The sequence below is a fragment of the Physella acuta genome, unplaced genomic scaffold (genome assembly GCF_028476545.2).
Source record: "Physella acuta isolate Inbredline_101_S28 unplaced genomic scaffold, ASM2847654v3 ptg002201l, whole genome shotgun sequence".
In the NCBI taxonomy this organism is placed as follows: domain Eukaryota; kingdom Metazoa; phylum Mollusca; class Gastropoda; family Physidae; genus Physella; species Physella acuta.
In genome coordinates, this window is record NW_026733701.1 from 50,373 (window position 1) to 63,316 (window position 12,944).

Genomic DNA, 12,944 nt, shown 5'->3' on the forward strand with positions numbered 1-12,944 from the left:
GAGTATTGTGTGTGGGTCTTGTGTTGGGGGTCTTGTGTGAATATTCTCATCATTGGGTTTGGTAGACTCAAGTTGCAATCTTCCAATCAATGGATCAACTAGTATTGTCTGAACCTTCCAATTTGGGTTGCTAGCCTAGGGTTGGAATCACTGTACAGCAGATCAAGTCTCAAAAAGAGCAACAACTCAGCAGATAGAAGCTGCCAGTTGAGGAAATGAAATGACTTTTTTTCAAATTCTGAATCCAAATTTGTGAAGTACAAATACTGCCGCAATAAATCCGGTTATGACCCAAACATAAATAATTCCCTTATTTTGATTCTGATATCCCACAAAAGCCTCACATCAGAAGCACACACTAAAAAAAACTTAAGTCAACGATGAATGGATATAAAGTGCAATATGTTCTATTGAATATGTACAGACAGGCGTTACATGGGCATACATGGTATAAGATATCAACGGTTAGATATTAACATGCTGCAGACAACAGTGGCTGAGTCTTGGAGGGTTCGCTTGAATCTAACATTTTCTACAATGGCCAAATCTGATGCACAATGGGTCTGTTTTTCCTATTCATTAACAAGTTTTAAGTAAAGTAAAAATATCTCTATGATCTGCTCAATATTAACAGACTGACACCAAATGTTAGAACATCAACATGTTATCCAGGACATTTCCTGATGAATGAAATTAAGACCCAGACAATGCAAGGCACATTAATTATCTACAGGTGCTAATCAAACCAAAGTACTTTAAGTAGATGTACCCTTTATATACAAAACAACTGCAAAAACTAACATAATAGTTACTTAAAACAGGGCTGTACACTCCAGAAGTACACAGTTTCCAAAAGAAGTGTCTTTAAAAAGCACACTTTCACCAGCTGCATACCAACAAAGATACAAAACAAAAGAAATTCTTTTTTTTGCCCCATTTGAAATTATTAAATTTCTTTTCTTTTTGGTTCTGTATTATAAAAACATATCTATCCAATTTAAGCATTTATAATCTTGTATTTGGTTAGTTAATATAAAAATGTATCTGGCATATGAAACCACTATCACAGAAGCAATAAACTAAAGCAAATAACTCCCACCTCTAAACTTCCAATGGTAAAAAAAGTAATAGTCCTTCAAATATTCTTACACCTCTTGTCAAATATTCTTACACCTCTGAGCTTAAAACTGTTTGACGTGTACATAAAAGTAATGGAGATTATTTCTTTATTTAACACAAAGCAATATGTACACATGGCAAGGTAGGATGTCAAATGAAACTATATTCCCCATTATTTGACTGAGAGAGTAAGCTACCAAATGCTAGTCTGCGCTCACATCATCAAAATACATGTCGTCAACAGAATTACAGTGACAAATTCGTATTATGTTTCCTTAATAGGAACAAGACAAGACAAAATATGTATTCTTAACTTATAAATCTAACAAGAATATCAGATTTCATTGACAATCGTCAATGTATAATAGAAGCACATGTATTAATTTATTTAATAAAGAATATTTGAATGATAAAAATTTCCTATAAAAATTGGTCTTCATTTAAAGCAGCAATATCATAATTTATAAGGTGACAACATAAATCAGAATCCAGTCACATATATTAATATCATGGTTGTTGTTAAGCATTCATATGAAACATTTTATTATACTCAGATAAAGTCATCGTTTATAAGTTTAAATTTACAAAATCTAATCATTAGCTTCTGGTGTGATATCCTAAAATAACTGCCCTTGTGTTTAATGTAGCAAGAGAGAAAGGAGCAGAGAGATTGAGCAGATTAGGTGGTGGACTAGCCTCAAGATGGCATGTTCAGCACTAAGAAACACAAATAGTAAACAGTTCTATGCACACCTGTAAATATGATGAAACCAACATGCACAACTCAACACACCATCCACTGTGGTCCAGTACTCACTCAATAAATAGTTGAAGCTCATTTGTCTGGTCTTAAAATTAGAAATCACAGTAGGTCTACAAAAACATGAACTAGAAAATTGATAATACTTTACACATAAGCAGCTACATGTTTTTACTGCTTCAACTTGTACCAAGTTACAAGTGCGTTCTTAAAGAAATATTTTCTTTTTCTTCACATCTTGTTAGAACTTAAAACCCAAAAAACAATTTTTAACTTAACAGTTACTTTCATACATGAAAATGTAAAATTCTATACATAATATTTGTCTTATTTTGAAGAAAACAAACACTAGCCAATAAAACAGCTCTTTCAACATCTGATGAATTTTTGTGTGTTAAAGTTAGTTATATTAAAAAAAAACAATCATAAAAAATTATATAAAGTATCTTAAGAAGCAGAATAATGCAGTTAATTTTCAATTGTAAAAAGCATTTACCTATTAGGCTAATTAGCCGTATTTCTTCACCAGTAAAAAATATGAAAGTTGTGTATGGCGGCGCTAACCAAACAACTTGACAAAGCAAGGATGGCAATACGGCTTGTCATTCTGTTCTTTGAACGTTCCCTTGTTCAGCTGTTTCAAGCAGAAGGCACAGACAAAATGCTCGGGGTGAAACTTCTTGAACATGGCGGTGATGCAACGCCCGGTGATGGGCTTCTCACAGCTCGCACACAGGGAGCCTTTCTTGGCGTGGTAGTGCATCTCGCAGTACGGCAGGCCTTCATAGTCGAAGAAACTACCCACTCCAAAGGTGCTGCGACATTCCTGAAACACAAGAAAACAATTACAGAAAGGTGCTCATGTCTTAAGTTTTTGTTGTTATCAGAAACTAATTTTTACAGAGCAGATTTACAGCACAATATAATAACCAACTATCTGAACACAATGTTCTAAATAGAAAATCAAGTTCCCTTTTTAACCTGATAGTCCAAGGTGGAAGGGAAGTAGAGTTGAGTTAACCTGTTTTATGACCTAGGCATTAAGGGATTGCGTGGTCAGCACTATGCCCAGCTGCCTTTAACTTTCCCTAATGCAAGTCAGGTACTAATTAAGAGCTGGGTGGACTAAATTACATTTTACTGACTTGAACCAAAATTCAATCTCAAGACTCTCAGGTTAGAGTAGTATGCTCTACCATTCAACCACGCCATCCCATTCGGAATATAATAAAAAATACTTATAAGCGGCCTATTTAATTTAAGTATTGTGAAGCTTTACTTTTAACACCATGGGTACCATAAAAGTTTACAAATGGAGCCTCAACAGCTAGGTTTATGACAAGTTTTCTATATAAGCTAACAATACAGGATTTACACCAATGTACTGTATATTATAGAACAAGGAAGTAGACATGAATGAATGCAGGGAACTTACCCAACACACAAAACACTCTGGGTGCCACTGTCTGTTGAGGGCTGATATGTAGTTCTCCATGATAGGCTGAGCACAGCCTCCACACTTTGGTGCAAACATTTGGAAGTAGTCCTCTCTGGTGGGGCAGTACAGGAGATATTAGAACATAACAATGGCAGACATTCAAACAGGACATTGGACATTAGAACATGATAGGCTGAGTACAGTCTCCACACTTTGGTGCAAACATTTGGAAGTAGTCCTCTCTGGTGGGGCAGTACAGCAGATATTAGAGCAGTACAGCAGATATTAGAACATGATAACAACATCACACATTCAAACAGTACATTGGACATTAGAACATGATAGGCTGAGTACAGTCTCCACACTTTGGTGCAAACATTTGGAAGTAGTCCTCTCTGGTGGGTTAGTACAGCAGATATTAGAGCAGTACAGCAGATATTAGAACATGATAACAACATCACACATTCAAACAGTACATTGGACATTAGAACATGATAGGCTGAGTACAGTCTCCACACTTTGGTGCAAACATTTGGAAGTAGTCCTCTCTGGTGGGTTAGTACAGCAGATATTAGAGCAGTACAGCAGATATTAGAACATGATAACAACATCACACATTCAAACAGTACATTGGACATTAGAACATGATAGGCTGAGTACAGTCTCCACACTTTGGTGCAAACATTTGGAAGTAGTCCTCTCTGGTGGGTTAGTACAGCAGATATTAGAGCAGTACAGCAGATATTAGAACATGATAACAACATCACACATTCAAACAGTACATTGGACATTAGAACATGATAGGCTGAGTACAGTCTCCACACTTTGGTGCAAACATTTGGAAGTAGTCCTCTCTGGTGGGGCAGTACAGCAGATATTAGAGCAGTACAGCAGATATTAGAACATGATAACAACATCACACATTCAAACAGTACATTGGACATTAGAACATGATAGGCTGAGTACAGTCTCCACACTTTGGTGCAAACATTTGGAAGTAGTCCTCTCTGGTGGGTTAGTACAGCAGATATTAGAACATCATCAGATATTAAAACTACACTGGACATAAGAACAACATCAAACATCAGAACAGTAAATGCTACATTAAAATGGCTCCCAGAAAAAAGCACAAACAGAAAAATATGCAAATACCAACAATTTATACAAATACACTTTAATTTTGACACATTGAATGGAGAAGTGCTTTATTATGCTACAATGTAGGCCTAAATGTAATCATTCTTTGCTAATGTCTATAAATGCACGATTTAATGAAGCAAAAATGCCTCTTTGTGCATCTTTCCAGTCACCCATTAAACTAACATGAAAGATTACAAACAACAGAACACAAACAGAATTAAAAGTACAGCAGCCCACATAAAGGTCTGGCAGTAAAGGGAAGTAATCCATACCTGCAGTAGGCCTTCCCATTCTTCTCATGAAAATCTTCCTCACCAAATGGTCGCCCACACTGGGCACAGAAGAAATGTTCCGGGTGCCACATCTTCTCTAGGGCAGTGATACATTTCTGAAACAATTGTTTAAATAGACACTGTCTAAATACTTATATATTTATGCATCTTTTGTTTAAAAAGTTATATTCTTCAGCCTGAGAAACTATTGTTAAAATAGCTATACATTTCGACATTATTGTTTAAACAATTGTATTTTTTTGCAGCATTTTGTTTGAATAATTATACATGTATGCAATAACTGTCTAAATGAGGTAAAAAGTTCTAAAATAATTTTAGGTAAATAGAGAAACACATTTGAAATAAAGCATGAAATTATCTAGATAGCAGTTATAAGCTGTGACGCTCAACAACACTATACATACATCAACGATACAACCGATAAAACAAAAATTAAATAAAATTCTTAAATAAAACGTTTCCAGGAGGCTAAAAATGTTCTTAAATTTCCAATAAGAACAATTTTCTCCCATCAAAATGTAAGAACCCTCATTTCTTCCATCCAACCACAATTTTGGCCAGAAAAAAATAAACCACTGAACAAGGACATTGACATTAGGCCACTTGCAAAAAACTGACATAAATGTTACAGAGACTTACATCAACAATGGGTCCATTACAATAAGCACACCTAGGTGTTACAGTGACTTACATCAACAATGGGTCCATTACAATAGGCACACCTAGGTGCAAACAGCTGGTGGTAGTCCCTCTCACAGTAAGCCATACCATCTCTCTCATAGAAGTTACGTGTACCTAAGGGCTCTTCACAGTGGGCACAAACAAAATGTTCTACATGCCAAGTCCGACCCAGGGCTGCAATAACCTACAAGTAAATTGAACACAAATGTAACAGCAACATTAAGGAAAATATGCTTTGAATAATCTTTTGTTTTCCAATGTTGTATTTTTAATAGTATGGCTAATGAAAAATTAAAGGAAACAGAAAATAAAAATGGAATCTTTGTGTAATTGAAGACACAAAAGAACTTTTTGATGAGCAGATTCAAAGTGAAAAGTGTGAAGATTTGTTATGTCAATGGGGTAGGCGTGGTCAAGTCGGTAAAGCTCAAGGTTGCTAAACCAAAAAGTCTCGAGTTCAAACCCTCGGGCAGATGAGGTTCGTTAGCTGGGGACAGCCACTCTTCTAGGAGAGACAACTCCACAATCAAACAACTGCTGCCTTGTAGTTTGTTCTTGGTTAAACAAAGGCTATGGAAGCAAATCCAAAAAGAAAAGCAGGCTGAAATCGGAGTCAATGGCCTCAATGGCGCATAACCAGTTGACATGTATCCTATATTCTGTTGGAGGGGGATCCCTTCCAGCAGTAAAATTAAAAACGAAGAATAAGTAGAAGTTATGTCAATTAAAATAATGTAGAGTATCAAGTCCTAAAATATTCTACAGGTGTATTCAACTGATGTTACCTGTCCTACAATGGACTTCTGGCAGGCAGCACACACCCCCTTCTGTTTGATGTTCACACCCTGCCTGTTCATGTCTGACTGTAAATCTCCCAGCATGCTCTCTAGCTGACCGTTCTCTCGCTGACCGTTCTCTCGTTGGATCTAATAACAGGGAGGAGGAGAGAAAAGCTGCATGAACACACTCTAATAAAGGCTCAACTTGTACCACATCATCATTAGTGTATTGATAGGTAAGTAACTTTTAAAATAAATGTAATGCTGTGGCTGGGAGGTAGTGCACATGAGTGATTACTAAAATCTTGAGTTCAGATCCTAGATTAAGTCCACTCTGCTCTGATGGGTACCTGACTCACACTAAAGGAAGTATAGGGGGCTAGATAGATATACAATCTCTTTTAAAAGATACACTAGTCATAGAAACAGGTGATTCAAATAGACTAAAACATTTCAAAATGACTTCATGTATAAAGAAGACAATAAAACCAAGTATGGATATGCACCATCTAAACAAGACTAACCACAGCATCAAACAACTGAACACACCACCACATAACTGAGCACAACTACACGCAGGCTTACATTTTGCTGCTGCTGCTGATGGTACTGTTGACGCTCCTGTGGGATAAGCTGCAGAGGTGCCGCGGGGCTGGTGGGACTGTTGCTGGACAAGGATCTGCTCTTTAGTGGCTTGGCATAGGCTGGTTCCTCTACCTCAGTTTTGTTTTGGAGCTGGAAAACAAATAGCAGTTTTAGTAAAGTAAAGATAGAGTATGTATTTAGAGGGGTGGTGAGGTCAAGAAGTAGAGCACTCGGCTAGTAGCCTTAAGGTCTCAAGTTCAGATTTCGGTCATGACTCAGAACTGCAGGAGGTCCCTGAATCCACCCAGTTCTGAAGGGTATCTGAAGCATAGGTGGCTTGGCATAATGTTTACAACATCACCACATGAGGTAACAGGTCTGGTGAGACTAGGTCACCTGTAGCAGGTGAAATGTGAATACTACCACCTGTAGCAGGTGTAATGTGAATACTACCACCTGTAGCAGGTGTAATGTGAATACTACCACCTGTAGCAGGTGTAATGTGAATACTACCACCTGTAGCAGGTGTAATGTGAATACTGCCACCTGTAGCAGGTGTAATGTGAATACTACCACCTGTAGCAGGTGTAATGTGAATACTACCACCTGTAGCAGGTGTAATGTGAATACTACCACCTGTAGCAGGTGTAATATGAATACTACCACCTGTAGCAGTTGTAATGTGATACTACCACTGGGGTAACAGGCATCAGGAATCTAGGTCACATGTAGCAGGTGTAATGTGATACTACCACTGAGGCAACAGGTGCCTACCACCTGAGGTAACAGGTGCCTACCACCTGAGGCAACAGGTGCCTACCACCTGAGGTAACAGGTGCCTACCACCTGAGGCAACAGGTGCCTACCACCTGAGGTAACAGGTGCCTACCACCTGAGGTAACAGGTGCCTACCACCCACCTTGAATTCTGACAGTGACATCATCAGCTCATCCAGTTCCTTTGTGGCTGTGGACGCAGTCTGTGGATGCTGGTATGATGAAGTGGATGAGGTGGATGAAGAAGCTGGATACGAGACAGCAGTGGGACCATGAAGATAGTGGGAATGGTTGGTGGTGACTGAACTTAGTTCCTGGTAATGTGGGTCTACTGGGAACCTGAAAACAATGCACAAACATTTTTTTTTAAACTCTGGAAAAACTAGATGTCTAGACTTGTATACCAATCTGTTAAATAAGGGATTTGATAAAGGGTATAGAGCAGCGCAACAATAAGTTCAATAAGAGATGTGACAGATGGTGTCATACCTGCCAGGTGCTGGTCCAACACCTTCAAGCTGGTCCAACAAGTTGTCCACAGATGTTCGCTGGACAGGCTTGCCAGAGGGCTTGGGGGCAACTTGTGGGGCTTGCTTCTCATACCCACCATTGACAATACTGACTTCCTTCACTGAAAGTTAAATATAAAACTTATTATAACAGCTGCATGAAATAGAAATACCCACCATTGGCAATACTGACTTCCTTCACTGAAAGTTAAATATAAAACTCATTCAAACAGTTGCCTGAAATAAGCTTCTACCCACCCTGACCAGTATAAGTGAGACCTATGTTTACAAATCTTAGTACAAACCTCTGTTATGTTATACGCTTATAAAAATACCATGCTAAATAACGTTCTGAATGTCAACATCAATAAATTCAAAACAATAAACACACTGAATTTTAATTTAAAAAAAAAACAAAACATAAGTACACTACAGGTATTAAAACAGACCACAAAAATACATGCTATTAACTCACCACCTAACATAAATTAGCCTGTTTGTTTTAAACTAACATTACATCTGTTTCAATGTTACAGCCTCCATAGTAAAGAATTATCTATCTAATAACGTCAAAAATATCAGTATAGATGGATCTCAAGTCTTTGATTCATTAGGCTATTACCACATACCTAACCAACATACACAGCTAGTAAGATCAAAGATCTTAAGTCTTTGATTCATCCGGTTATTACCACATATCCGCCCAACATACTCAAGCAAAAGACTTAAAATGCAGGAGTCTTAAAGGGCATGCTCAATTCAGGTTGTCAATCTAACATACCAGGGGCAACAACTGCTACAACCAGGGGCAACAACTGCTACAACCAGGGGCAACAACTGCTACAATCAGGGGCAATAACTGCTACAACCTGGGGCAACAACTGCTACAACCAGGGGCAACAACTGCTACAATCAGGGGCAATAACTGCTACAACCTGGGGCAACAACTGCTACAACCAGGGGCAATAACTGCTACAACCAGGGGCAACAACTGCTACAACCAGGGGCAATAACTGCTACAACCAGGGGCAATAACTGCTACAACCAGGGGCAACAACTGCTACAACCAGGGGCAACAACTGCTACAACCAGGGGCAATAACTGCTGCAACCAGGGGCAATAACTGCTACAACCTGGGGCAACAACTGCTACAACCAGGGGCAACAACTGCTACAACCAGGGGCAACAACTGCTACAACCAGGGGCTACAACTGCTACAACCAGGGGCAACAACTGCTATAACCAGGGGCAACAACTGATATAACCAGGGGCAACAACTGCTACAACCAGGGGCAGTAACTACTACAAAATGATGGATTTAACTATAGTGTCAAGCACTTGCAACCTGCTTATGATGAGTAGTACCTGGGAAAAGAAAGACTAATTAAGAAGAATTATGTTTTCACTTTGAACCTTGATTAAACCTAAGCCTGCTCACAGTGTTCAGCACCTGTAATCTAATGGAATATATTTTTTTTACTAAACAATACTTCCCATCTAGCGGATTTTTAATTAAACAGCAGCTTCTATTTAATGGGTATTCAGCTGAACATCTCTTTTCTAGTGCATTTTTTAAATTTTTAATTAAACAGCAGCTTCTATTTAATGGGTATTCAGCTGAACATCTCTTTTCTAGTGCATTTTTTAAATTTTTAATTGAACTGCAGCTCCCATCTAATGGGGCTTTAAACTAAACAATCTAAGGAGTTCTAATGTGAAAATGGCCTGAGTTAAACAAGGTAAGGCTTAAATCTAAAGAAGAAAAAAAAAGGAAACCTCAGGAAAAAAAGACACTCTTTGAACAAACCCACTATACAAAATTGTTAGGGGAAAAGTATTATTATGATCCAGCGAACTATAAAAATTCTGAGGGTAAAAAGTGGTAACATGAAAAATGTATAGGAAAAACTAGTAATTTGAACAAACTGACTTTAGAAATTTTCAGAAAAAAAAATTGGTAATTTGCACATGGTGACTTTAGAAATTTTCAGAAAAAAAAATTGGTAATTTGAAGAAGGTGACTTGGAAAGTTTCCTGTGTGTGTTGGCCCACCTGGCAACCCAACTGGTTTGGGTGAAATCTGCCTCATGCTTGGACTGACTCAACACAAACAGAGGAAGGAGGGCAACTATTTCTTAAGGTAAACTCAGAGGAACCAGTTCAAGGGATGGCTATTTTTAGACAACTTACTCCGCACAGAAAAAAATACTGAAGGAATAGCTTAACACACATTCAGTTAACAAAATAGAGAAAAAAGAACTGGAAAATGTTTTAAATTAACTAATTTACTACAATGTAGTTATAAAGTTACTATTCTTTGAAATGTTATAATAATGCATCTAGGAATACTAAAAAAATCTTTAAATTCAGAAGATATTAATATAATTAAGTAATTTTTTTCTAAGACTCACTAAGACGTATTACATATTTGGAATTCAATAATACATGTAACATTTAGTTCAGTGTGGCTTATGTTATTCATTTTCTAAGTCTTCACACATACTCACATACCAGATTATACACCCCAGAATACACAACCATACACACACCAAACATACAGCAATATATACACAATACACATACAACTACATACATGACAAATACATCATACATAAAGCCATCCATACACCAAACATACACCACTCACACAGAAATATATACACCACACATATAATGTGCATACACCCATATATACACCACACATACAGCCATATACCACACATACACCACACATACAGCCATATATGTAATGTGCATACACCCATATATACACCACACATACAGCCATACACCAGACTTACAGCCATACACCAGACTTACAGCCATACACCACACATACAGCCATACACCACACATACACCACACATACAGCCATACATCACACATACAGCCACACATCACACATACATCACACATACAGCCATACACCACACATATAGCCATACACCACACATACAGTCATACACCACACATACACCACACATACAGCCATACACCATACATACACCACACATACAGCCATACACCATACATACACCACACATACAGCCATACACCACACATATAGCCATACACCACACATACAGCCATACACCATACATACACCACACATACACCACACATACAGCCATACACCATACATACACCACACATACAGCCATACACCACACATACAGCCATACACTACACATACAGCCATACACAACATATGCAGCCATACACCACACATATAGCCATACACCACACATATAGCAATACACCATACATACAGCCATACACCACACAACAGCCAAACAAATACAGCCATACATTATACATACAGCCATACACCAGACATACAGCCAAACACCACACATACACCACACATGGACCTAACCTATCCATGTCCAGCAACAGAGCACCACCTTACCAGTAAAATAAGAATAACTCTGCTCCATCATCTTGACAGTGGTATCTAGGCCTGGCGACCTTCCTGCCAACAGGTACCAGGTGTGTGCGCGCGTGCGTGTGTGTATACCTACAGCTGGAGCTCCACTCCCCCCAAATCACGCGCATTGAACACTGGAACCACGGGCAAACAACACACCACCCTCTCCCCTTTCCTTCCTTACCTGCACCCCACTATACTGACCTAGTCTACGTATTTAAACAAGAATGATTCATTACTCTCTACACTCTAGGCAAAGGCGAGGAGAAACAAGTAACCTCCCCTTGGTTTAAAAAGAGCCAACGTTTAAAACAAGTAGTCTCCCTTGGCTTAAGAAAACGAAGAAAAATGTGTGCTTTTAAAAAATGTTTTTGGTCAAATTACTTGATTTTTAATTTTAGGTTGCACATTCACACATCTTCCCTATAGCCGCATTTTCCTTATTGTCGAATGTAGCAAACAGCTGATCGCATTACAATTAAAAAAAAAAAAACATAGTACAAAAAAAAAGTACAACGGGCTCCGAGAGGGAAAAAAAGAAGATAAAATGTGCCCGCACGCGAGCAGGGTAGGGTTTGTGTGTTGAGTAAACAGATTAAGAATCTCAAGTATCAGTGAACAGTTGTTGTGTGGTGTGTCCACGGTGAGGTATATTGTCCAGACCAGGATAATACCATACATGGGGTAGGTTGTGTGTGGTGGGAAGGGGGGGGGGGGGGGATTGTGCAACAATGAAAACATTAATAGTTTCAATTAGGTCCAGTGCTTAGTATCATAATTCGCCGAAAAACTAAACGTAAAATCGTGCGCTGCCTGTGGCTTCAGTGTTGGAAAAGAATGGGGAATTTAACACATGTACATATTTTATTTAAAATGTAATGCGTACTCCCTAAAAATGTAGCGAAAGTAAGCTATCAACTGACTAAAATATGTTATAAACTGATTCAATTTGTTTTTTAATTGAGTGTATGATCCTCCCCCAATATTTGAATAATCAAACATCTCCCAAAAGCTGATTGAGATTGAGCGAAAACTATACGCTAAATTATACAGAAACGAGTTTCAACAAAATTTTGATATTGAATCCTGAAATATGATAGCATACGAGGGAGGCAGGCCGCTGGGGCACACAGCAAAAATCCCAAGTGTCACACACTAACTTACTAAGTGGCATACTGTAGTAGACTTATATCGCTGAGTGGACTAGCGTGACGTGTTGGGGAAGGGGTGTTACCGTACAGCGTGTTGGGGGGGGGGGGGGGAGTTTATTTAGTGACAGTGGCGGAAATTTACGACCATGAGCGTATTAATTTATAAAAAAAAAGCGTATCAACTATTATTTAAATTCGCCGAATGCATATAGTGTTTTTTTTATCAATCTATCATCGACATTATCCTTATACATGTGTGAAAATGAATCCATAGATTAGTGTATTA

At 38.3% G+C, this 12,944-nt stretch overlaps 1 protein-coding gene across 5 annotated transcripts in view; it reads right to left on the minus strand.

Moving 5' to 3' along the window:
* Window positions 1–385: 385 nt before the first annotated feature.
* Window positions 386–12,944, minus strand: part of LOC131932538 (leupaxin) — a 39,895-nt gene continuing 27,336 nt past the window's right edge. For 2 of the 5 annotated variants that reach the window (XM_059289459.1, XM_059289457.1), the window contains 8 exons: window positions 8,061–8,202; window positions 7,715–7,910; window positions 6,796–6,945; window positions 6,217–6,357; window positions 5,442–5,615; window positions 4,730–4,845; window positions 3,315–3,429; window positions 386–2,705 (listed from right to left, as the gene is read on the minus strand). In XM_059289459.1, the coding sequence (XP_059145442.1) occupies window positions 2,439–2,705; window positions 3,315–3,429; window positions 4,730–4,845; window positions 5,442–5,615; window positions 6,217–6,357; window positions 6,796–6,945; window positions 7,715–7,910; window positions 8,061–8,202 (1,301 nt within the window). In that variant the 3' untranslated portion in view covers window positions 386–2,438. Of the gene's footprint in view, window positions 2,706–3,314; window positions 3,430–3,466; window positions 4,325–4,729; window positions 4,846–5,389; window positions 5,421–5,441; window positions 5,616–6,216; window positions 6,358–6,795; window positions 6,946–7,714; window positions 7,911–8,060; window positions 8,203–12,944 lie in introns of those variants that run through there. The other 3 variants (XM_059289458.1, XM_059289461.1, XM_059289460.1) reach the window with 3 other exon arrangements.